Source organism: Anomaloglossus baeobatrachus, chromosome 6, assembly GCF_048569485.1.
Source record: "Anomaloglossus baeobatrachus isolate aAnoBae1 chromosome 6, aAnoBae1.hap1, whole genome shotgun sequence".
Classification (NCBI taxonomy): Eukaryota; Metazoa; Chordata; class Amphibia; order Anura; family Aromobatidae; genus Anomaloglossus; species Anomaloglossus baeobatrachus.
In genome coordinates this window covers 162,660,943-162,686,225 of record NC_134358.1, presented here as the reverse complement: position 1 = coordinate 162,686,225, position 25,283 = coordinate 162,660,943, and the positions used below count along the sequence as shown (strand labels likewise).

Genomic DNA, 25,283 nt, shown 5'->3' with positions numbered 1-25,283 from the left:
AAACGTGCTCCATACGCCATGCTGCGCACTCCCAAACGTGGTCCATCCGCCATGCTGCGCACTCCCAAACGTGCTCCATCCGCCATGCTGCGTACTCCCAAACGTGCTCCATCCGCCATGCTGCGCACTCCCAAACGTGCTCCATCCGTCATACTCCGCACTCCCCATCGTGCTCCATCCCCCATGCAGCGCACTCCCCATCGTGCTCCATCCACTATGCTGCGCACCCCCCATCGTGCTCCATCTCCCATGCTGCGCACTCCCAAACGTGCTCCATCCGCCATGCTGCGCACTCCCAAACGTGCTCCATCCGCCATGCTGCGCACTCCCAATCGTGCTCCATCCGCCATGCTGCGCACTCCCAAACGTGGTCCATCCGCCATGCTGCGCACTCCCAAACGTGCTCCATCCGCCATGCTGCGCACTCCCAAACGTGCTCCATCTCCCATGCTGCGCACTCCCAAACGTGCTCCATCCCCTATGCTGCGCACCCCCCACCGTGCTCCATCTCCCATGCTGCGCACTCCCAAACGTGCTCCATCCGCCATGCTGCGCACTCCCAAACGTGCTCCATCCACCATGCTGCGCACTCCCAAACGTGGTCCATCCGCCATGCTGCGCACTCCCAAACGTGCTCTATCCGCCATACTCCGCACTCCCCATCGTGCTGCATCCCCCATGATGCGCACTCCCAAACATGCTCCATCCGCCATGCTGCGCACTCCCAAACGTGCTCCATCCGCCATGCTGCGCACTCCCAAACGTGCTCCATCCGCCATGCTGCGCACTCCCAAACGTGCTCCATCCGCCATGCTGCGCACTCCCAAACGTGCTCCATCCGCCATGCTGCGCACTCCCAAACGTGGTCCATCCGCCATGCTGCGCACTCCCAAACGTGCTCCATCCGCCATGCTGCGTACTCCCAAACGTGCTCCATCCGCCATGCTGCGCACTACCAAACGTGCTCCATCCGCCATGCTGCGCACTCCCAAACGTGCTCCATCCCCCTTGCTGCGCACCCCCCATCGTGCTCCATCCCCCATGCTGCACCACCATCAGCCTCTCTACCCGCAGCATCAGCCTCTCTGCCCGCAGCATCAGCCTCTCTCCTCCCAGCATCAGCCTCTCTACCCGCAGCATCAGCCTCTCTCCTCCCAGCATCAGCCTCTCTGTCCCCAGCATCAGCCTCTCTGTCCCCAGCATCAGCCTCTCTCATCCCAGCATCAGCCTCTCTCCTCCCAGCATCAGCCTTTTCTGTCCCCAGCATCAGCCTCTCTCCTCCCAGCATCAGCCTCTCTCCTCCCAGCATCAGCCTCTCTCCTCCCAGCCTACCCCAGCCTCAGCCTCCCCCAGCATCAGCCTCTCTCCTCCCAGCATCAGCCTCTCTCCTCCCAGCATCAGCCTCTCTTCTCCCAGCATCAGCCTCTCTTCTCCCAGCATCAGCCTTTTCTGTCCCCAGCATCAGCCTCTCTCCTCCCAGCCTACCCCAGCCTCAGCCTCCCCCAGCATCAGCCTTCCCCAGCATCAGCCTCTCTCCTCCCAGCATCAGCCTCTCTCTTCCCAGCATCAGCCTCTCTCCTCCCAGCCTACCCCAGCCTCAGCCTCCCCCAGCATCAGCCTCTCTCCTCCCAGCATCAGCCTCTCCCCTCCCAGCATCAGTCTTTTCTGTCCCCAGCATCAGCCTCTCTCCTCCCAGCCTACCCCAGCCTTAGCCTCCCCCAGCATCAGCCTCCCCCAGCATAAGCCTCTCTCCTCCCAGCATCAGCCTCTCTGTTCCTAGCATCAGCCTCTCTCCTCCCAGCCTACCCCAGCCTCAGCCTCCCCCAGCATCAGCCTCTCTTCTCTCAGCCTCCCCATCCCAGCCTTCCCCAGGATCAGCCTCTCTCCTCCCAGCCTCCTCCAGCACGCCGTGCTCCTCTGCCGACACTCACAGATCCGATCGCATACACTCACACACACACACACACCCGATCGCATACACTCACACACCCGATCGCATACACTCACACACACCCGATCGCATACACTCACGCACACACACATTGACGATATTACACATACGCGCTCTCACTCACAACATCCGGAGATACCACATGCTTCTGGCCATGTGATCCTCCGGCAGGTCCTGGAAGCTCACAGCACAGTATCGCCGCCGAGAAGCAAGCGATATCCCAGGATGTTGTGAGTGTGTGGATGCGATGTGATGTGTGTGTGAGGTGTGTGTGAGAGTGAGTGTGATCTGATGTGTGTGTGTGTGCTGTTATGTGTGTGCGTGTGTGTATGTTCCGCCGCTGCAGGACCTTGATGCGCTGGTAACTATGCTACCATGGTTACCAGCGTATCTCGTCCCCCGCTCGCACGGGAGCCCACACCAGCATACGCCGGCCAGCCCCAGCAATGCGAGGGTATGTGTCGGCTGGGTTGGCGGCGTACGCTGATGTGGGCTCCCAGGGGTACAGTACTCACCTGGGAGTCGTGGTTCCGTGACCGTGTCGGTTCGGGGAATGCGTGGGGGGGGCGGGGACAGAGCTAGCGTGCATTGCGTGAGGGGGGCGGGGCGTGGCCGAGTTGCCAATGCCTGCAGGGTGCCGGGGCGAGAGGCCAATCTGTGGGGGGGGCGGAGCCTGGGCGAGCGGCCGGCCAATCCGTGTGGGGGCGCAGCCTGGGCGAGCGGCCAATCCGTGCGGGGGGCGGGGCCATGGCGAGCCCAGCGGCCAATCAGCTTTGTGTCACCGTAAGGACACAATTTTGGAGCAAGACAGACAGACAGACAGAATAAGGCAATTATATATATAGATTTTTGAAAGAGGCAGTGTCACGTTCTGACTATGTGACATCTGATCACATGGCATGAAAGATGCACATGGACCAAACAATGTCCAACGCACAATGAAATACACAGGGGACACCAGGACAACAGTAGGCCCTAACACTAGGGAGAGGGGAGTGGGGACACCTCCTGCAATCACGTGAGGCTGTACCCTAAGCTTCCTAACGTTCCTTTATGTGTTCTTTCACCCCATCGCTGATCATATTCCTAGGTCCTCACTTCTAAACTCGCTCTGACTAGTGAGATGGCCGGCAAGAGCAGTAGTCCCACCAGTGCACTAATAATACACAAGGAAAGGTAGACAGACAGGGGACTCAAGAAAAAGGACATACACCAACTTCACAGCTGCATCCAGACACCAGGGCTGAAGCCAGCACTGCTTCCATCAGAAGGACAACACCACCGGAAAGGGCTCCAGCAGCAGCAAGGCTTTGGTGGTTTTCAGAGCAACTTTTGTCCTCTGTGGCTAGTCTCAGAATGAAAATTCTATTACTGGCTTCATGTGATGGACTATTTAAAGGGAATGGGTATGGTCACAAACCGGCTGCATATGAGGAGAATTAGCAAGGAGCTGCTAGCAGAAAAACTGACATTAACCCTTGCTGCACCGAAGAAAAGGAAAATATACAATATTTAAAATCCAGAATCTCAAAAGGCAAAGTGAGACTCCGGCCTCAAACCTGTCATAAGTCTCCTAATGATGGAGACCATTGTGGCAGGTAGTGGGGATATTTGGAGGTGCAGTGTAGGGGGGATATTTTGCAGAGGGGCAGTCTGTGGGGAATATTTTGGAGAGGGGCACGTTGGGGGACAAATTTTGGAGAGGGGCAGTGGGGACGATATTTTGGAGAAAGGAAGTATGAGGGGATATTTTGGAGAGGGGCAGAGTGTGGAATATTTTGCAGACAGGAAGTGTTGGGGGACTTTTTGAAGAAGGGCAGTGTGTGTGGGATATATTTTGTGCAAGAAGCACAACAATTATTTATTCAGGGTCACAGCATGGGAAATATTTTTATTTATAGGGAAGTGTAATGATACCTTTATTTTTAAGGGCACCATGTTGGGAAGTGCTACTGAAAATGGAGAAGAGGGAAGTCTAGAGAGATGAGCTCTGGGCGTGAATTCTCATCATGGCGACTGAGCTATAAGGAAACAAATTATGGGAACGATATCAGTTAGAAAGGGTGTAATCTAAGGCGGGGTTTGCACACTACGACATTGCAGGCCGATGCTGCGATGCCGAGTGCGATAGTCCCCGCCCCCGTCGCAGCAGCGATATGTGGTGATAGCTGGCGTAGCGAAAGTTATCGCTACGCCAGCTTCACACACACACTCACCTGCCGTGCGACGTCCCTGTGGCCGGCGACCCGCCTCCTTGTTAAGGGGGCGGGTCGTGCGGCGTCACTGCGACGTCACACGGCAGGCGGCCAATCAGAGCGGAGGGGCGGAGATGAGCAGGATGTAAACATCCTGCCCACCTCCTTCCTTCCGCATATCCTACGGAAGCCGCAGTGAGGCCGGTAGGAGACGTTCCTCGCTCCTGCGACTTCACACACAGCGATGTGTGCTGCCGCAGGAGCGAGGAACAACATCGGACCGTCGCGTCAGCGTAATCATGGATTACGCCGACGCTGCACCGATGATACGATTACGACGCTTTTGCGCTCGTTAATCGTATCATCCAGCCTTTACACACTGCGATGTCGCATGCGATGCCGGAAGTGCGTCATTTTCAATTTGACCCCACCGACATCGCACCTGCGATGTCGCAGTGTGCAAAGTGCCCCTAAGTGGTACATAGATATACGGTAAATGTTTATTTGTGATCCTTCCTGTTTCTCATCAGCACTATGGATCCTGTATGGTCCACAGTCTGATGATGACTGTTAATAAGTCCCAGTATCTCCTTACCATTATTAGGGGCATACTGGGAGTTGTAAGTTCATGAGACCCATGTACAATTGTACATGGGTCTCATCTGACATTGCAATGATCGCTGTTCTAACCTTAGTGATTTATTCATGTTCTGATGACAGTTCTGGAGCTGCATTCTTGTACTAACGGTGGACCTGGCGCTGTATTCACGTACTGATGGTGGTTCTGATGTTGGATTCATGTGCTGATGGTGGTTCTGATCCTGTACACATGTTGCAATCCAAAACATGCTTCATAGCTATGTTAAAACTCAATAATCTTCAAAAACTTAGAGTTTTGTGATTATAATGAGGATTTGGCAAGATTCTGCTCAGTTTTCGCTCCAACATTTCAGTGTACGTTAAAGGGAACCTGTCACCACTTTTTTGGCGTATAAGCTGCGGCCACCACCACCAAGCTCTTATATACAGCATTCTAACATGCTGTATATAAGAGCCCAGGCCGCTGTGAGAACATAAAAAACACTTTATAATACTTACCTAACGGTCACGTGGTTGGCAATATAGGTGTCTCCTTTGTCCGGTGCCGGCGCCGCCTCTTTCGTCCATCTTCTGAAGCCGCGGTGCATGACGCATCCGACGTCATACACACTCGCCGGCATTCAGGTCCTGAGCAGAGCAGATCAAAGTATTGTAGTGCGCCTGCGCAGGACCGGCGAGTGTTTATGACGTAGACGCGTCATGCACACAGGCTTCAGAAAGAGGACGAAGATGGCCGAAAGAGGAGGCGCCGGCACTGGAGAACGGAGACGCCCATATGGCCAACCGCGCAACCATTAGGTAAGTATTATAAAGTGTTTTTTACGTTCTCACAGCGGCCTGGGCTCTTATATACAGCATGTTAGAATGCTGTATATAAGAGCCCGGTAGTGGTGGCCGCAGCTTATATGCCAAACAAGTGGTGACAGGTTACCTTTAACATGTTCTCATTTGTTTTTTTGGAACAGAATGCTTACAAATCCTCTTCAAATACTCAAAACATGGTTCTAGTGATGTATTTATATAAGTATCCCTTTAACTCTTTTGCGGCCCAAGGGATTGGTTCAGTATGGCAATATGGTATTTGTATCAACAAATTGTTGTACACCCCTGCCATACACGGACACCCAGCCAGGACTACATTTTTCATGTTCTGCGGTGTAAGAGAACTACACCGCACTTACAACTACCGCCCCATGCCACACTACACTTGGCGTAGTCAGCAGGATCTGGCCTTGACGAAGAAAGATGGTGATGCAGGGAAGATTCAAGTCGCATGGATGATGGCGATGGCTACGTGGTCCAAGATGGCGCCGAGCGGGAACTGTAAGGGCGCTAACATCTTGTCAGCCAGCAAGAGGTTGCACCTATCAGAGGGAATGTCACACCTCGAGATGTCAGTTCGTTGTGAGGAGAGTTTGCCCTATAGAGCAAAGTCACCCGTTGCAGAGTGACAGTGTACCGCCCCGTGCTCGGCTGTAGCCGAGCCGCTCAGATCCGGGCTCGTTGGTGGGTGACTCGAGCGCCTCCGGACCCGGGGTCACTTCGCTCTGAAAGGGTGCTGGCGCTACTTAGGGGGGTGGTAGGTAGGTGTACGGCCGGAGCCGTGTTTAAGTTCGTGACGCCACCCACGGGATGTGGTGAAGGTGTAGACCCCACCGCTGCAGTTACGGGGCACCCGGGGGAGATGGTTATGCAGCAAGATGTTAACCCCTCCGTGGGCAGGGATGATGGCCTCGGGACCCGTTGGGGAGAAGTAGCTGGGCGGTGCGCGGCCGGATGGCACTGTTGTACTCACTGTTATTGACACACACAAGTCTCTGGTAAACAAAGTTGATGGTGGTCGGTGCCCGCAGCCGGCTGCGTCTGGTCCCCCACCCGGTTCGGTGGTCTTTGCCTTTCTCCTGCACCGTGTAGTGTATGTGTAGACTGCCTGCACTTCAGCGATGGGAGTCCACTCCCCGGCTTTGTATATGTCGGAGGAGTCCGTTTACCTGCAGACGCTGGCCCGTGGGATCTCTCTGCCTGTGCGGTGGCTTTCTATCCCCCTCGGTGGGCTGTTGTCTTCAGTCGGGACTTGGGTGGGAAAGGACCTATAGTCCAGACCGCAATCAGTGAATTAACTCAGTCCAGTGGATTCTGGACCTTGTTTCAAGGTCTGAGTACCCCCTGTGTACTCCGGTTTCCGAGTTGGTTCCCCGGGTCGGTACCGGCGGGCCACTACCCTGTCCTGGTCCACCATGGTTCCACCGAGCAGTCTTCCCGGCTCCTGCAGGCTAAGGCCACCGTTTGCCTCCTAGCCAAAGGTGCCCAGGCTCCAACCCTGGCACCTGTCAGACTCCTTCACTCCTCACTCAACTACCACTGCACTGAACTCCACTCACTGAACTGACTGACTGTTTGTTTCCAGCCTCAGGCACTCTGAACTCCTCGGTGGGCATGGCCAACCACCTGGCTCCGCCCCCTGGTGTCCATCAAGCTCTGAGGGAGGTGACTAGGGTTTATGGTTTGGCTGGTGTTACCTTGTGTGGGACTGGTGTTGTGCGGGGCGCTATCTGTGACTACCTGGCTGGTCCAGGGCATCACAACAGCAAACCTGAAAGAAACGAATGGTAAGCCGTAAGAGACCCCACCCAATGCTAGGCAGAGCTGTAACCCAGGACCCTGAGAGGTGAGATGGACAGCTCTATTTGTTGGGCTACAGTGGAGCTGCACAGTGGCAGGTACTGAAGAATGTGGTCGAACTCGATCCTTTATCCCAGGAAGTGGAGGGGGGTGAAGCAAATATCACAGCCCGCAACCCTTTAGATGTCAAGGACTTCTTCAAATACGATGGACGAACATCATCATCATCACCATCACAGAGCAGACAGATTATGGCTGCTTCAACAAGGAGGAACTGAACCATCTTACCATCGTCTGTGTCTGCACAAGCAGGAAGAATTGCTTTTCTGCATTGCCTGTTCTGACTTCAGCTGAAGACATCGCTGAAGGTGGCACATACCATATTTTTCGTTTTATAAGATGCACCGGATTATAAGACACACCCCAAATTTAGAGATAAAAAAAAAATGTGGTCCGTCTTATACTCTGGTGTTGTCGTACCAGAGGGGGGCAGCAGTGGTAGTGAAGCGGGGTCACAGGAGACAGAGGTTGTGCTGGCAGCGGCGGGTCAGTAGGGACAGCTGCTTTGGTGGCTCAGTTGTAGCACTGGCGGTGACAGCACAGTGGTGGCAGCGGCGGTGACAGCTCAGTGGTGGCAGCGGCGGTGACAGCTCAGTGGTGGCAGCGGCGGTGACAGCTCAGTGGTGGCAGCGGCGGTGACAGCTCAGTGGTGGAAGCGGCGGTGACAACTCAGTGGTGGCAGCGGCGGTGACAGCTCAGTGGTGGCAGCGGCGGCTCAGTGGTGGAGCAAGCCGTTACGGTGTGTCCCAGTGTGTCCCCGGTCCCGATGCACAGATGGAGTTCTCATCCAAGGGCTTCATCTGCACACGCGCTGACTCTTGGAGCGGCGCGTGCGCAGATGGAGCTCTTGAATGAGAGCTCCATCTGCGAACACGCTGACACCCGGCGCCATCATTTGAAAGCGGACCGCGGACACACTGGGGCACCTGCCACACAAACACCGCAGGCCGCCCACCCGCCCAGAGAAGCAGCTGGTCGCCGGGACAGAGAGGCAGACGGCACGAGGCCACAGGCACCCGGCCGCACGCACGCACACACTCAGCCACAGGCACCCGGAAGCCCACACACACCCGAAAGCCCGCACGCACCCGGACGCCCGCACGCACCCTGACGCCCGCACAGACAGCCCCACCGGTAGGCTATATTCGGATTTTAGGACGCACCCCTCATTCTCCTCCCAAGTTTTTGGGAGGAAAAGTGCGTCTTATAATCCGAAAAATACGGTAGTCCTAACCTTGAGGTACAGTGGGTACAGAATATATTCAGACCTCTTTAAATTTTTCACTCTGTTTCATTGCAGCCATTTGGTAAATTCAAAAAAGTTAATTTTTTTCTCATTAATGCACACTCTGAATCCCTTTGCTCAGTATTGGGTAGAAGCACTCTTTTGAGATAGTACAGCCATGAGTCTTCTTGGGAGTTATGCAAAAAGTTTTTCACACCTGGATTTGGGGATACTCTGCCATGCTTCCTTGCAGATCCTCTCCAGTTCCGTCAGGTGGGATGGTGAACTTTGGTGGACAGCCATTTTCAGGTCTCTACAGAAATGCTCAGTTGGGTTTAGGTCAGGGCTCTGGATAGGCCAGTTAAGAATGGTCACAGAGTTGTTCTGAAACCACTCCTTTGTTATTTTAGCTGTGTGCTTAGGGTCATTGTCTTGTTGGAAGGTGAACCTTCAGCCAAGTCTGAAGTCAAGAGCACTATGGAAGAGGTTTTCTTCTAGGATATTTCTGTACTTGGCCGCATTCATCTTTCCTTCAATTGCAACCAGTCATCCTGTCCCTGCAGCTGAAAAACACCCCCATAGCATGATGCTGCCACCACGTTTAACTGTTGGGATTGTATTGGGCAGGTGATGAGCAGTGCCTGGTTTTCTCCACACATACCACTTAAAATTATCACCAAAAACTTCTATTTTCGTCTAATTAGACCAGAGAATCTTATTTCTCATAGTCTGGGAGTCCTTCATGTGTGTTTTTGCAAACTCTATGAGGGCTTTCATATGCCTTGCACTGAGGAGAGGCTTCCGTCGGGCCACTCTACCATAAAGGCCCTACTGGTGGAGGGCTGCAGTAATAGTTGACTTTGTGGAACTTTCTCCCATCTCTCTACTGCATCTCTGGAGCTCAGCCACAGTGATCTTGGGGTTCTTCTTTACCTCTCTCACCAAGGCTCTTCTCCCATGATTGCTCAGGTTGGCTGGACAGGCGAGTCTAGAAAGAATACTGGTGGTCCCAAACTTCTTCCATTTAAGGATTATGGAGGCCACTGAGCTCTTAGGAACCTTGAGTACTGCAGAAATTCTTTTGTAACCTTGGCCAGATCAAACAATTCTGTCTTTGAGCTCCTTGGACAATTCCTTTGACCGTATGATTCTCATTTGGTCTGACATGCACTGTGAGGTCTTATATAGACAGGTGTGTGCCTTTCTAAATCAAATCCTATCAGTTTAAACACAGCTGGACTCCAATGAAGGAGTAGAACCATCTCAAGGAGGATCACAAGGAAATGGAAAGCATGTGACTTTAAATATGAGTGCCCGAGCAAAGGGTCTGAATACTTATGACCACGTGATATTTCAGTTTTTCTTGTTTAATAAATTTGCAAAAATGTCTACATTTTTGTTTTTCTTCTGTCAAGATGGGGTGCAGAGTGTACATTAATGAGAACAATAATGAACTTTTTGAATTCACCAAATGGCTGCAATGAAACAAAGAGTGAAAAATTTAAAGGGGTATGAATACTTTCCGTACCCACTGTACATCTCCCCCAATGTGGGACTGTCCTGCTGTATCCATGATATTTGGGAGATGCGGGTAATAAGGTCCCTGGGCAGCTATGTTAACACTGGAGAATAAGAAGGAAGAAAGAGGATTTCAACATATGTGTAATTAACAACAGACACGGTAACCCAGAAGTATTCATTGCATTCAGGTACGTTTATTTACGATGTTTTAGCAGATGCTTGAACCTGTAACATAAAGCAGAGAAGTCAGTGTTAGAGATCAGTAAATTACTTGGTACAAAATACAGCAGCATTTAAGAGGTTAATAGCAATGATTGGCAGGTGATATAATATAGCTGGCATCTCCCCTGTTTACAGCTGGCTCTGCTTATCTATTGGGTTTCAATTAAAGGAATATTTATAAGGGCTGCAAAGTTAAAATGCTCCAAGAATAAAGCTGTCAGTGGGGTAACGTGAAGCTCATGGGCCCAATGCAGAAGTTCCAACGGGGCCCACAATAAAGCAAGAATTTAATAACATTGGTCTGTTTATAAAGTCAAGGGGACTTTTTGGTTTAGGTTGTTTTTTAGTTCATTGATCACGGGTTGTACTTGGACCCTGACACAGATTATTAAATCTGCCCCTAGAGAAAGGTTTTCCCACCACTTGGACTCGCATTGATCCGTGGATTGGGAAACTTTTATGCTTGTTACAAAATGATGCATCAAGTTGGACGCCCAACTGCGGCTCCTTTCATTCCTTGTGAGGCTGCCGGAAAAAGCGGAGCGGAACGCTTATCAACGTAATAGGGAATGAATGGAGCACAGGTCGAGCATCTGCAGTGCTGCTCCATTGTACCTATCACTGTGAGCCCCAGAGGACAGATACACGGGAACTAACAAATCATCACCTATTCTGTCGATAGGTGAAAACTTGCTTTAACCGGACAATCCATTTAACTATACACAAATTACAGTCTTCAGTTTTGATGTGCGCAAGTGCCAGGGAGTCACTACTACTTCACAGTCACTCCACAGCACCTGCGCACATCAAAGTTGAAGACTGTTCCCACGGAAGGGTGAAAATGTACAGGGGGAGAGATGACATGCAGAATGCAGAGGTGCGGGATTTTCGGCTGTGCTCCTGACATCACAGTCAGATACTTGAGAAAAAAGAGGACAAATTGGGGATAATGAAGACTGGAGGCAGCTTATCTTGTGGGCAGCAAATGCCCCATAGCCCGGAAGACAGAAGATATAAAAGAGGATTTTTCCAAACTGGCCCATCATCCAGGAGGTATACAGGTATGGCTAATTTCAGCTGTATGCCCATATTAATAACTAAAAAACACAAAAGGGTGACAGATTCCCTTTAAGCTTCTACTGATAACAATAGTTATCTCCAGGAACACATGCAATCATTATTGGTTTGCATCAAAATGGATTTAAAGACAAGGATATGGCTGCCTTTAAGATTGCCCCTAAATGAACCATTTATCGGACCATTAGGAACTTCAAAGAGAGAAGTTCATATGCTGTAAGAAAGGATTCAAGAAAGTCCAGCAAGTGCCAGAACCATTTCCTAATGAGGATTCAGCTATGGGGATCGATCAACAACAGTGCATAACTGGCTCAGGAACGGTATCAGGCAAATGTTAATGAATCTGCATGCCCAGGTAGGGCAGCAAAAAAACATTTCTCTACAAAAAAACCCATGAAAGACAGACTGCTATATTGCAAAAAGTATTGGGATTGGACTGCCGAGGACTGGGAACATTATTTTCTCTGATGAAGCCCCCTTCAGACTGTTTGGAACATCTATAAGAATGACAGTCCAGAGAACACAATGTGAGCACTACCGTGAGTTCTGCCATTCCAATAGTAAAGCATCTCTCACAAGACCATTCATGTTTGGGGCTACTGATCATCCAGGGCAGTGCGCTCCCCTACAATTTGCCTAATAACATTGCCATCAATAAAGAATTGGATATAGACATCCCGTAGAGCAACTTCCCCAATAATTCAGGAGTAATTTGGGGAACAATGCTTTTTCAGTATGATGGAGACCATGTCGGAAGGCAAAAGTTATAACCACGTGTATTGGTGAATAAAACATTGACATTTTGGGTTTTGAAATCTGTCAGGATTTGGCCTAGAACTGGATATTCAGAATTGCAGAAGTCTTGAAAAATTAGTGTCAACAATGTAAACATTGAGTCTGATAAAAAAAATGGATATATTTGTTAATAAAAGGTTTGTTCACATGTAGCATCTTTGCTGCATTTTTAAAAACACAGCATTTTACATTAGCAGCAAAATAGATGAGATTTCTATAATCTTAATAAAGCGGTGCTTTTTTTTATGTTTTTTGTGCTGTGTTGCATGTCAATTCTTTTAACGGTTTTACTGAATTTTTTTACTCATTCAATTGAAGGTATAACAGCTACATAAAAAAAAAGAAAAATGCATTAAAAATATGAGTAATGTAAGTGGCCGTATTCCGTTTTTCATGCGCAAAAAAAACTGCAAAAAAAACCCCCACTTTGTGAATGTACACGAATTGTACTTCATATACCATAGAAATATCTGCCTAAAAAAAGCTAGAAACACAGAATCAGCAAAGTTTGTGAAAAACAAAATTTGTTGTCGGTCTCCAAACTCCAAATTTTTTCCCACGACTCCGCATATCCATAGGAGGACTTGCTTTTTAGTGGGACGAGTTGTATTTTTGAATGAAAAAGATCCACAATTGTTCTTGTTTTTTCTTACTGCGTGTGTGACCTGCCAATATTATAGCGTTACCAACTTACATAGGTTATTTTTCGAGGCGAGCTGACATTTTTATTGATACCATTGTAGAGTTACATATGTCAATTTGTTCACTTATTGTTGACTTTTTGGATGGAGGTGTGTTGACCAGACAATGATAAATATGGCATATCAATTTTTTTTCTAAGACAGTTTATCAGAAATTTGAAATCTTGCAATTTTCACATTACTTCACAATTTTCACTGAACCTGTTCTTTCAGGAAGAGTTTTCAGCAGTTTAATTATCATCACAGACTGGATCGCAAGGACAGACATACCCAGTTGATAGCGCAGAATGCACCATTTACAATAGGTAATGTCACAGGTTCCCTTACTTGCCCCACCCTTCCCAATCACCTTGGTCATGCTCATTAGCTGCTTCCATACAAAAAATGGGGCCTGAGTCAGTCAATTGCTGCTAATGTAAATGTTGATTTCCTGAGAAAGGAGAAGTGTACAATAGCTCCAGTTGCCAGGATTAAAAATGTAAGATTTCTCACTTTAATTAATATAAATTGTGATGTGAAATATAAAAACCTAAATTCATAGAAAGATATATTTAAATAAAATTCTGAATTAAACATTAGGTCATTTTCTCATGACAAATTCCCTAGGAATGGGATTGTCTAGTTTAGAAAACTAATTTTTATGTATCCTATTAGGAAATTCTGAGTTTATTGTGGTGGGTTCAATGTTAGGATCCTTATCTATAAGACACAGTGATGAGCAGTTGTAAAGTGTGTCTTTTGCTCTGAAGGATGTCTATTGCAGAATATGAACACTCACTTCCAAATTGCTTCTCGAAATGCAACTAATTAATGGGTCTTAGCAAGGAGGGCAATTTGTGGTCAGCAAATTCATCAAGGAATACTTCTATCAAGTAGATTATTAAAAGTGGAGAAACCATTTTCTATTTTCTTACCTAGCATGGCGATGTACTATTAATCTTGGATGGTCTGACGTTCTTCATCCTGAGCTGTCTTGACCCACGAATACTTTCTCTGATTCAGCCCGCCCATAACAGATGAAGATTTGGAGGCAGCAGTTTCTTTACCAGTGACCTTTCTAGGTTCAGCAAAGGTAACTATAGACTTTGCCTGAGCAAGGTGCGTTCTAGATAGTGCATCACACATTTTCCACTGTTCTTTTTTTGGAACGTCAACAGGATTTCCATCTCTCTCATTTCTACCTGCAGTAACTGATGGTATCTTTACCTCAGCAAGATGAGTGATATATTCCACATCATTTAGAGTCTTCTCTTCCTCTGGAACATCTGTAAGAATGTAATTTTTGGCCTTTCTATGAGCAAATGAGGGTATAGACTTTGCCATAGCAAGATGAGTGATAGATGGTGCATCAATCATTTCCCTTTCCTCTGGATCTTCTACAAAGATGTTATGTTGTACCTTTCTATTTGCAGCAAAGGAGGGAATAGACTTTGTCACAGCAAGGTAAGTTATCGATGGCGAGTCACTCATCTGCTCATAACCCTCTTGAGCGGACTGTGAGAAACACATGGGATCTTCTTGTAAGCGGAAGCTCTGCATGCGATTTTCAGTGTTTGACTTGGTTCTACCACAGGGGATGGGCGATGTGGTAATCCCATCCTGCTCATTCCAGGAGTGCTTGGTTTTATGGTTATTAGAACCATCGCTGGCATATGGAGAACTGGTCACGAGCTTGTCTTCATCTGGAAGCTCATTTTCTGGAGATGTGGGCTGCATATTGCATGATGGCGGATCCCTCATATATGATAGGCATTCCCTGTCTTCTGGGCTTTGGCTCGGTGATATTTTTTTTCTATGCTGTGAATTCACTTTTGGGTGTGAATAATTGAAATCTGTATGTTCATGAAATGTCCACAGGATTTCTTGGTCCATCTCACCTGAATATGAAATAGGTGAAATTACTGATAACTTACTATTAAATCACCCCAATGACGTGTTCCAGCATACGGTAGTTATTCTACTAACAGTCCAGCTTACTTATTTAGACCCAACCTATTCTACATAAAAATATATCATTAATATTTGGTAACAAAGAAATTTACATTTAAAAATCAGAGATTGTTGTCTGGGGTCGTGTTCTTCTTCCCCGTATGATGTTGACCAATCATAAGTAGGCAGCAACATACAGAGGAAAAAGTACACACACCCTCAATAGCTTAAAGGGAACCTGTCACCAGAATTTTTGCAATTAAACTAAAAGAATCCCCTTCTGCAGCTCCTGGGCTGCATTCTAGAAAGGTTCATCTTGCTACTAGCCCCCTTTTCAGACCTAAATAAACACTTTATAAAACCTTACCTTTTGGTATGCTAATGATGTTTTCTGGCCACGGGGGTGGGCTGTTTTTTAACCGTTATTCCCCCTTCTGCCGCTGTTCGCCATCCCCCATTGTTTATTTACATACATGAGGCCGCCGCCCTCATGTAACACAGTTCTCTTGAGTTCTAGCGCATGCCCAGTGGCACTATCGCGGGACTCAGCATTGTGCAAATTGCGAGCGCTTGTGAGGTTTTTGCGCAGGCGAGAGATTATAGGCGGCGCTGTGAATGTCATCACCAGCGTCATCCAAGTACCCACCCATAATCTCGTGCCCGCGCTTTTCCCTCTGCCTGTAGCGTTATGCGCAAGCGCTGGCCATATCATCACGTTACCTATTACCGCGGGTACGAGATTATGGGCGTGTACTTGGATGACGCTGGTGATGACATTCATAGCGCCGCCCATAATCTCACGCCTGCACAATAACCTCACCAGTGCTCGTAATTTGCACAATGCTCAGTCCCGCGATAGTGCCACTGGGCATGCACGAGAACTCAGGAGAACTGCGTTATATGAGGGCGGTGGCCTCATGTATGTAAATGAATGATGGGGGACGGCGAACAGCGGCAGGAGGGGGAATAACGGACGAAAAACAGCACGCCTCCGTGGCCAGAAAACATCATTAGCATACCAAAAGGTAAGCTTTTAAGTGTTTATTTAGGTCTGAAAGGTGGCCCAGTAGCAAGAGGAACCTTTCTAGAATGCAGCCCAGGAGATGCAGAAGGGGATTCTTTTAGTTTAATTGCGAAAATTCTGGTGACAGGTTCCCTTTAAAGCACGTTTCTCCGTGTGAGACATGTAACAGCAAACAGTCTCCTCACTGGTCTTCACTGCAGAGATCTGTGTGATTACAAAGTGCCAGGAGTAGAGGGAAGATTACAAACACCTTTTAGCTTTCATGTCATGGCAGTTAGTGTGGGGGAAGAGGAGTGCAGCTGAGCTGACAGCAATGCAAAAAAAGAGAGCTGCAGCTACAGAGTTTTTTGTAATAAGACAAAGCTCAGCTATACTGTGCTGACCCTCCCCCCACACTGATTCGATTTCTTAAGGTCTGATGCACTATGCTTGTACTGTAAAACAATGTGAACTTTTCTCAAACAAATGCAATCTATATTTGGTCTTAAAGGGTTATTCTCATGTTAAAAATAGGAGAAAAATAGTTACTGAATGTAAATATTTATTCTGTATCTACTCTTTATAAATCTCCATTTATGTGGACTGAGCAGTGGGACTAAACGACCGCCGATTGGTAAGCCTTTACTTATCGGCAGTTGTTTAATAGCCTGTTTATACAAATAAGGCAGTAAATATGCACACTCAGCGATCTGTAACAGAACGCACAGTATGTATAAGCCGCCAAGGTTCTCAGCGCTCTGAGTCTTGTTTACACAATACGATGCACCGCTAAGAACAATACATTCCGCTGCACAAAAGATCTTTTCACAAGATGACCCGAGCGGTCCAGTAACAGTCTGCTTACACAGGGTCACTGCCGGAAATGATTCTGGTATTGAGCGATCCGTAATAGACCGCCCAGTGCACATAGGCTGCCATAATTCGTGGCACTGTGAGTTCTGTTTGCTGCACAAAACATCATTTCACCCAATGAATGAGACTTTTTCTCCAAATTACCATTCTGTCAGCAAAGAAAAAAAGCAAAACCTCAAAACTTCCTCTATGTAAAAGTAATTTCTTGTGCAAAAGTAGCATCAAACCTGCATAAATTTGGCATGATGTACCACAAAATGGCACCAATTAAAGCTACAACCTGTCATACAAAAAATAACACCTTCATACAGTTATGCTAATGGAAAATTGTGAAACGTAGGGCTTCGTTCTCACGATGAGTATTTGATAAGCTTTTGATATGTCAGATTTTCTGAAGCAGTTCTGCATCTATAGTGTAAATTATATTATGTGTGAGTTTTTTCATTGCATTTTTGTGTGGTTTTTTTTAGTCGTTTGTGAGACTGCGTTTTTTATGCATTATTTGTCTGTAATATTCTAAACAAAGCTGCTTTGTTTCTGATACTTTCTGGTATTTGGCTTTCACAAAATTTCATTTATGTGGACTGCATGCATTTGTGATGCATTTCCACGGAGGAAAAATGCACTAAAAATGCATATGGCATATGTAATTTTTACCTGTGCATTTTCCACAACTAATGCAATTCTATTGGGAAAATCCCACACATAAATCTCAGCGTAACCAGAAGAGTAATTGACATGTTGCGGATTTCAAACACGCACTGCAGGTCATTTTATGCTGGAAAAAAAAAAGTACAGTGGGTATGAAATTTCTATGAATCTACAGGTGCATATCAAGAAATTAGAATATTATATAACACCAACTAAAAAAATGATATGAAACTCAGAAATGTTGGTGCCTCTTGAAAAGTCTGTACAGTAAATGTCTTAATACTTGGTCATGGCTCCTTTTCCATGAATTACTGCATCAATGCGGCGTGGCATGGAGGCGATCAGCCTGTGGCACTGCTGAGGTGTTATGGAAGCCAAGGTTGCTTTGATTGCAGCCTTCAGGTCGTCTGCATTGTTGGGTCTGGTGTCTCTCATCTTCCTCTTGACAATACCCCATAGATTCTCTATGGGGTTTAGGTCAGGAGAGTTTGCTGGCCAATCAAGCACAGTGATACTGTAGTTATTAAACCAGGTATTGGTACTTTTGGCAGTGTGGGCAGGTGCCAAGTCCTGTTAGAAAATGAAATTTCCATATCCAAATAGCATGTCAGTAGAGGGAGGTATGAAGTGCTCTAAAATTTCCTGGTAGACGGCTGCACGGACATTGGTCTTGATAAAACACAGTGGACCTACACCAGCAGATGACATGGCTCTCTAAACCATCACTGATTGTGGAAACTTCACACTAGACCTCAAGCAGCTTGGATGGTGGTCTCTCCACTCTTCCTCCAGACTCTGTGACCTGGATTTCAAAATGAAATGCAAAATTTACGATGTCGGGCTTCTTCAAGCAATAATTGACTTATGCTGAAAATGTTTTAATAGAATCCAGTGAACCCTGTACTGTGATGATATTGAAATGCTATTCTGCTGTTTTAGAATTGTTTTTCATGCTTATTATAAAAAATAAAAAGAATATTGAAAGAACGAAAGAAATGCAACATTTACTTTCATCTGAAAACAACACCTTGGACTACTGAGCAACAGTCCAGTTCTTTTTCTCCTTGGCCCAGGTAAGATGCTTCTGGCGTTGTCTATTGGTCATGAGTGGCTTGACACAAGGAATGCGACAGTTGTAGCCCATGTCCTGGATACGTCTGTGTATGGCGGCACTTGAAGCACTGACTCCAGAAGCAGTCCACTCTTTATGAATCTCCCCCAAATTTTTGAATGGCCTTTTCTTAACAATCCTATCAAGGCTACGGTCATCCTGGTTGCTTGTTCACCTTTTCTACCACAGTTTTTCCTTCCATGCAACTTTCCATTAATATGCTTGGATACAGCACTCTGTGAAAAGCCAACTTCTTTAGCAATGACTTTTTGTGGCTTACCCTCCTTGTGGAGTGTGTCAATGACTGCCCTCTGGACATCTGTCAAGTCAGCAGTCTTCCCCATGATTGTGTAGCCTACTGAACCAGACTAAGGGACCATTATAAACGCTTAGGAATCCTTTACAGGTGTTTTCTGGTAATTATTCTAATTTTCTGAGATAATGACTTTTGGGTTTTCATTGGCTGTAAGCCATAATCATCAACAAATAAACACGTGAAATAGATCACTCTATGTCTCTATATAATATGTGTGTTTCACTTTTTGTAGTTAATTACTGACATAAATGAACTTTTTGATGATATTCTAATTTATTGAGATGCACTTGTATACATCCCATCCACTTTGCTGGAATGGAAAAAATAAGCAGAGTCAAAAATTCACCAAAATCTCATCATGGGAACATAACTTTATAGTTATGAGATAGACCGGATTAATCTTGCTCACTATCAGATAGTGGGTGCTCAGAGAAAAAAATGATAAACTTTTAAATATAACCCTGGCACACCAAAAAACTGGAAATATATTAGTGCTCAAATACATTTTTTATTCGGAATAAACTCCAATTTCAGATTTTGCCATGTGCAAATATTTCATGCAAAATTATAAATGTTTCGTGACATGACATCACCTGTACACTCGGGACCGCACTCCTGTGGCGTCTGACTCGTGCTTTCTTCCATGTTTACACAAGCTTACCCTTACCTGGATAATTTTGAACATATTTGTGCTCTTACTTCATGACTTAGTACCCTAGATCTAATTTGAGAAAGGCTCAAATAGCCGAAAATATTTATATTTTGCATGAAATATTTGCATATGGCAAAATCTGAAATTGGAGAATATTTATTTATTTATTTGAGCACTAATATATTTCCAGTTTTTTGGTGTGCCAGGGTTATATTTAAAAGTTTATAGTTATGAGAATATGGTGAACCAAAAGCAATTTTTTTTCAAAAAGTGTATTAATTACACAAAAATATTAAAAAATACATTTATCCATAGAAATGTGGTATTGCCATAATTGTACTGATCCACATAATAAAGTTTTGCTTGTGCAGTTTGGCAAATAAGTTTAAAACTCAAAAAAACAGTGGCAGAAATGGTATTTTGTCTAGGACTTATCTGTTAGAACGGATCCTGCATAGATCCGTTATATTTTTTTCTTATTTTCTACGTCTAAAATGAAAGGTAAATAGCAATATGTTAATGGATATGTTCTAATGTTAAAAAAAATGGATCAGTCAGAAATCATTTTGCCAAAGTATCTCTGCAGGAATCATTTTAGCAAATGATTAAAGGACTTGTGAACTCAGCCTTAAAAAGATTTTTTTTTTAATAAGTACCGGTGATACGTACCAGAAAATGATGCCACTGACAAGTATACCGTAACTTATTCCGAAAAAATAAGCTCTCATATGATTGTTGTTCAAAAAAATAGAAAAGTTATGACCGTCGCAATAAAAAAAACTGAGAAAAACTAAAAATTGTTTGTCATAAAGGAACAAATTGCTGTGACACTATGGAGTTAAGACATTACGGCATTTTTTTCGTTTTATAAGACACACCGGATTATAAAGACGCACCCCAAATTTGGAGAAAAACAAAATATGGGGTCTGTTTTATAATTCAGTGGTGTCTTACCAGGGAGAGGGAGGGGGGGTGGCAGCGGAACGGGGAGGGGGCACAGGAGGCAGGGACCGTTCTGGAGTACTGCGATGCTGTGAGTGGTACAGAGGGGGGCCCACATACTCACTGCTGGAACTGTCCTGTGCGGAGCTGCTCTGTGTGGGGCTGATCTGTTCTGCAATGTACGGGGCTGATCTGCTCTGCTCTGTACGAGGCTGATCTGCTCTGCTCTGTGCGGGGCTGATCTGCTCTACTCTGTGCGAGGCTGATCTGCTCTGTGCGGGGCTGAACTGCTCTGCTCTGTGCGGGGCTGAACTGCTCTGCTCTGTGCGGGGCTGAACTGCTCTGCTCTGTGCGGGGCTGATCTGCTCTGCTCTGTGCGGGGCTGATCTGTTCTGCAATGTACGGGGCTGATCTGCTCTGCTCTGTATGAAGCTGATCTGCTCTGCTCTGTACGAGGCTGATCTGCTCTGCTCTGTGCGGGGCTGATCTGCTCTACTCTGTGCGGGGCTGATCTGCTCTACTCTGTGCGGGGCTGATCTGCTCTACTCTGTGCGGGGCTGATCTGCTCTACTCTGTGCGGGGCTGATCTGCTCTACTCTGTGCGGGGCTGATCTGCTCTACTCTGTGCGGGGCTGATCTGCTCTACTCTGTGCGGGGCTGATCTGCTCTACTCTGTGCGGGGCTGATCTGCTCTACTCTGTGCGGGGCTGATCTGCTCTACTCTGTGCGGGGCTGATCTGCTCTGCTCTGTGCGGGGCTGATCTGCTCTGTTCTGTGTGGGGCTGATCTGCTCTGCTCTGTGCGGGGCTGATCTGCTCTGCTCTGTGCGGGGCTGATCTGCTCTGTTCTGTATGAAGCTGATCTGCTCTGCTCTGTACGAGGCTGATCTGCTCTGCTCTGTGCGGGGCTGATCTGCTCTACTCTGTGCGGGGCTGATCTGCTCTACTCTGTGCGGGGCTGATCTGCTCTACTCTGTGCGGGGCTGATCTGCTCTACTCTGTGCGGGGCTGATCTGCTCTACTCTGTGCGGGGCTGATCTGCTCTACTCTGTGCGGGGCTGATCTGCTCTACTCTGTGCGGGGCTGATCTGCTCTACTCTGTGCGGGGCTGATCTGCTCTACTCTGTGCGGGGCTGATCTGCTCTACTCTGTGCGGGGCTGATCTGCTCTGCTCTGTGCGGGGCTGATCTGCTCTGTTCTGTGCGGGGCTGATCTGCTCTGCTCTGTGCGGGGCTGATCTGCTCTGCTCTGTGCGGGGCTGATCTGCTCTGTTCTGTGCGGGGCTGATCTGCTCTGTTCTGTGCGGGGCTGATCTGCTCTGCTCTGTTCGGGGTTGATCTGCTCTGCTCTGTGCGGGGCTGATCTGCTCTGCTCTGTGCGGGGCTGATCTGCTCTGCTCTGTGCGGGGCTGATCTGCTCTGCTCTGTGCGGGGCTGATCTGCTCTGCTCTGTGCGGGGCTGATCTGCTCTGCTCTGTGCGGGGCTGATCTGCTCTGCTCTGTGCGGGGCTGATCTGCTCTGCTCTGTGCGGGGCTGATCTGCTCTGCTCTGTGCGGGGCTGATCTGCTCTGCTCTGTGCGGGGCTGATCTGCTCTGCTCTGTGCGGGGCTGATCTGCTCTGCTCTGTGCGGGGCTGATCTGCTTTGCTCTGTGCGGGGCTGAACTGCTCTGCTCTGTGCTGGTCTGCTCTGCTCTGTGCGGGGCTAATCTGCTCTGTACGAGGCTGATCTGCTCTGTTCTGTGCGGGGCTGATCTGCTCTACGCGGGGCTGATCTGCTCTGCTCTACGCGGGGCTGATCTGCTCTACTCTGTGCGGGGCTGATCTGCTCTACTCTGTGCGGGGCTGATCTGCTCTACTCTGTGCGAGGCTGATCTGCTCTGCTCTGTGCGGGGCTGATCTGCTCTGTTCTGTGCGGGGCTGATCTGCTCTGTTCTGTGCGGGGCTGATCTGCTCTGCTCTGTGCGGGGCTGATCTGCTCTGTTCTGTGCGGGGCTGATCTGCTCTGTTCTGTGCGGGGCTGATCTGCTCTGCTCTGTGCGGGGTTGATCTGCTCTGCTCTGTGCGGGGCTGATCTGCTCTGCTCTGTGCGGGGCTGATCTGCTCTGCTCTGTGCGGGGCTGATCTGCTCTGCTCTGTGCGGGGCTGATCTGCTCTGCTCTGTGCGGGGCTGATCTGCTCTGCTCTGTGCGGGGCTGATCTGCTCTGCTCTGTGCGGGGCTGATCTGCTCTGCTCTGTGCGGGGCTGATCTGCTCTGCTCTGTGCGGGGCTGATCTGCTCTGCTCTGTGCGAGGCTGATCTGCTCTGTGCGGGGCTGATCTGTTCTGCTCTGTGCGGGGCTGATCTGCTCTACTCTGTGCAGGGCTGCTCTGCTCTGCTCTGTGCGGGGCTGGTCTGCTCTGCTCTGTGTGGGGCTGGTCTGCTCTGCTCTGTGCGGGGCTGGTCTGCTCTGCTCTGTGTGGGGCTGGTCTGCTCTGCTCTGTGCGGGGCTGATCTGCTCTGCTCTGTGCGGGGCTGAACTGCTCTGCTCTGTGCTGGTCTGCTCTGCTCTGTGCGGGGCTAATCTGCTCTGTACGAGGCTGATCTGCTCTGTTCTGTGCGGGGCTGATCTGCTCTACGCGGGGCTGATCTGCTCTGCTCTACGCGGGGCTGATCTGCTCTACTCTGTGCGGGGCTGATCTGCTCTACTCTGTGCGGGGCTGATCTGCTCTACTCTGTGCGGGGCTGATCTGCTCTACTCTGTGCGGGGCTGATCTGCTCTACTCTGTGCGGGGCTGATCTGCTCTCCTCTGTGCGGGGCTGATCTGCTCTACTCTGTGCGGGGCTGATCTGCTCTACTCTGTGCGGGGCTGATCTGCTCTACTCTGTGCGGGGCTGATCTGCTCTACTCTGTGCGGGGCTGATCTGCTCTACTCTGTGCGGGGCTGATCTGCTCTACTCTGTGCGGGGCTGATCTGCTCTACTCTGTGCGGGGCTGATCTGCTCTACTCTGTGCGGGGCTGATCTGCTCTACTCTGTGCGGGGCTGATCTGCTCTACTCTGTGCGGGGCTGATCTGCTCTACTCTGTGCGGGGCTGATCTGCTCTACTCTGTGCGGGGCTGATCTGCTCTACTCTGTGCGGGGCTGATCTGCTCTACTCTGTGCGGGGCTGATCTGCTCTACTCTGTGCGGGGCTGATCTGCTCTGCTCTGTGCGGGGCTGATCTGCTCTGCTCTGTGCGGGGCTGATCTGCTCTGCTCTGTGCGGGGCTGATCTGCTCTGCTCTGTGTGGGGCTGAACTGCTCTGCTCTGTGCTGGTCTGCTCTGCTCTGTGCGGGGCTAATCTGCTCTGTACGAGGCTGATCTGCTCTGTACGAGGCTGATCTGCTCTGCTCTACGCGGGGCTGATCTGCTCTACGCGGGGCTGATCTGCTCTACTCTACGCGGGGCTGATCTGCTCTACTCTACGCGGGGCTGATCTGCTCTACTCTGTGCGGGGCTGATCTGCTCTACTCTGTGCGGGGCTGATCTGCTCTACTCTGTGCGGGGCTGATCTGCTCTACTCTGTGCGGGGCTGATCTGCTCTACTCTGTGCGGGGCTGATCTGCTCTACTCTGTGCGGGGCTGATCTGCTCTACTCTGTGCGGGGCTGATCTGCTCTACTCTGTGCGGGGCTGATCTGCTCTACTCTGTGCGGGGCTGATCTGCTCTACTCTGTGCGGGGCTGATCTGCTCTACTCTGTGCGGGGCTGATCTGCTCTACTCTGTGCGGGGCTGATCTGCTCTACTCTGTGCGGGGCTGATCTGCTCTACTCTGTGCGGGGCTGATCTGCTCTACTCTGTGCGGGGCTGATCTGCTCTGCTCTGTGCTGGGCTGATCTGCTCTGCGCGGGGCTGATCTGCCCTGCTCTGTACAAGACTGATCTTCTCTACTCTGTACGGGGCTGATCTGCTCTGCTCTGTACGAGGCTGATCTGCTCTGCTCTGTACGGGGCTGATCTGCTCTGTGCGGGGCTGATCTGTGTGGCAGACGGTGAGGTACCGGCCAATCTGAGGATGTAGGCGGTGAGTGCTTCAAATAATGGCAGCCGGAGTCGGTGCCTGTGCAAATGAGAGCTTGAGCCGAGAACTCCATCTGCACTATTTGAAGTACTCACCACCAATGTGACGCCCTGGGCAAGCCAGGGGTCACAGGTCATGACACCACCACACCCTACACCCCGGATAGGTACACCAAAGCTACACCAGAAATCCTTGTTGCCTTCCTCCAGGGGCTGATGTCCACACCAGGGGGTGGGCCAGGCGGTTGGCTCCGTCCACCGAGGAGTTCACAGCCCTGAAGGCGGGAAAACCAGGCAGTTAGAGTTTGGAGGAGGAAGGGAGAGGAGAGAGGAGTTAGAGTGAAGTGGTAGAGGAGCAAGAGAGAGGAGTTAAGGTGGAAGAGAAAGTGACAGTTGAAAGCCTGAAGTTGGTCTGGGTGTGTGCCCCGGACTGAGACAGCAAGGTTAGCAGACGGTGGTGACCGTCTGCAGGAGAGGCTGATCGGAGGTTGCCGAAAGGACCGTGGATGGGTGGTGGCCCGGCGGTACCGGAACGGTATACGAAGAGAAGCCAGCACCATTGGCAGGGGCCTTTCGGATCCCGGCAAGGCTAGGAGTCGCCGTGAATTTGCCAAATCTGTCAGTGAAGGGGACCTCTGGGTCTCCCAACAACTAAGTCCCGATTGAAGGCAACAGTCCAACCGTTGGAGAGAGACATCGCCACCGCCAAGGCACCAGTTTCTCAGGGCCAGCGCCTGCGGGCAAAAGAGGGGCTCCTCCGGCCCATATCCAAGTCGGGGAGCGGGTAACCGGTGGGAA

At 49.0% G+C, this 25,283-nt stretch overlaps 1 protein-coding gene across 3 annotated transcripts in view; it reads right to left on the bottom strand.

Annotated features, from left to right (window-relative positions):
• Positions 1–10,348: 10,348 nt before the first annotated feature.
• The window catches only part of CABYR (calcium binding tyrosine phosphorylation regulated), a 43,744-nt gene continuing 28,809 nt past the window's right edge, over positions 10,349–25,283 (bottom strand). For all 3 annotated transcript variants that reach the window (XM_075316372.1, XM_075316371.1, XM_075316373.1), the window contains 2 exons: positions 13,884–14,846; positions 10,349–10,399 (listed from right to left, as the gene is read on the bottom strand). In XM_075316372.1, coding sequence (XP_075172487.1) covers positions 13,903–14,846 — 944 coding nt within the window. In that variant the 3' untranslated portion in view covers positions 10,349–10,399; positions 13,884–13,902. The remainder of the gene's footprint in view (positions 10,400–13,883; positions 14,847–25,283) is intronic.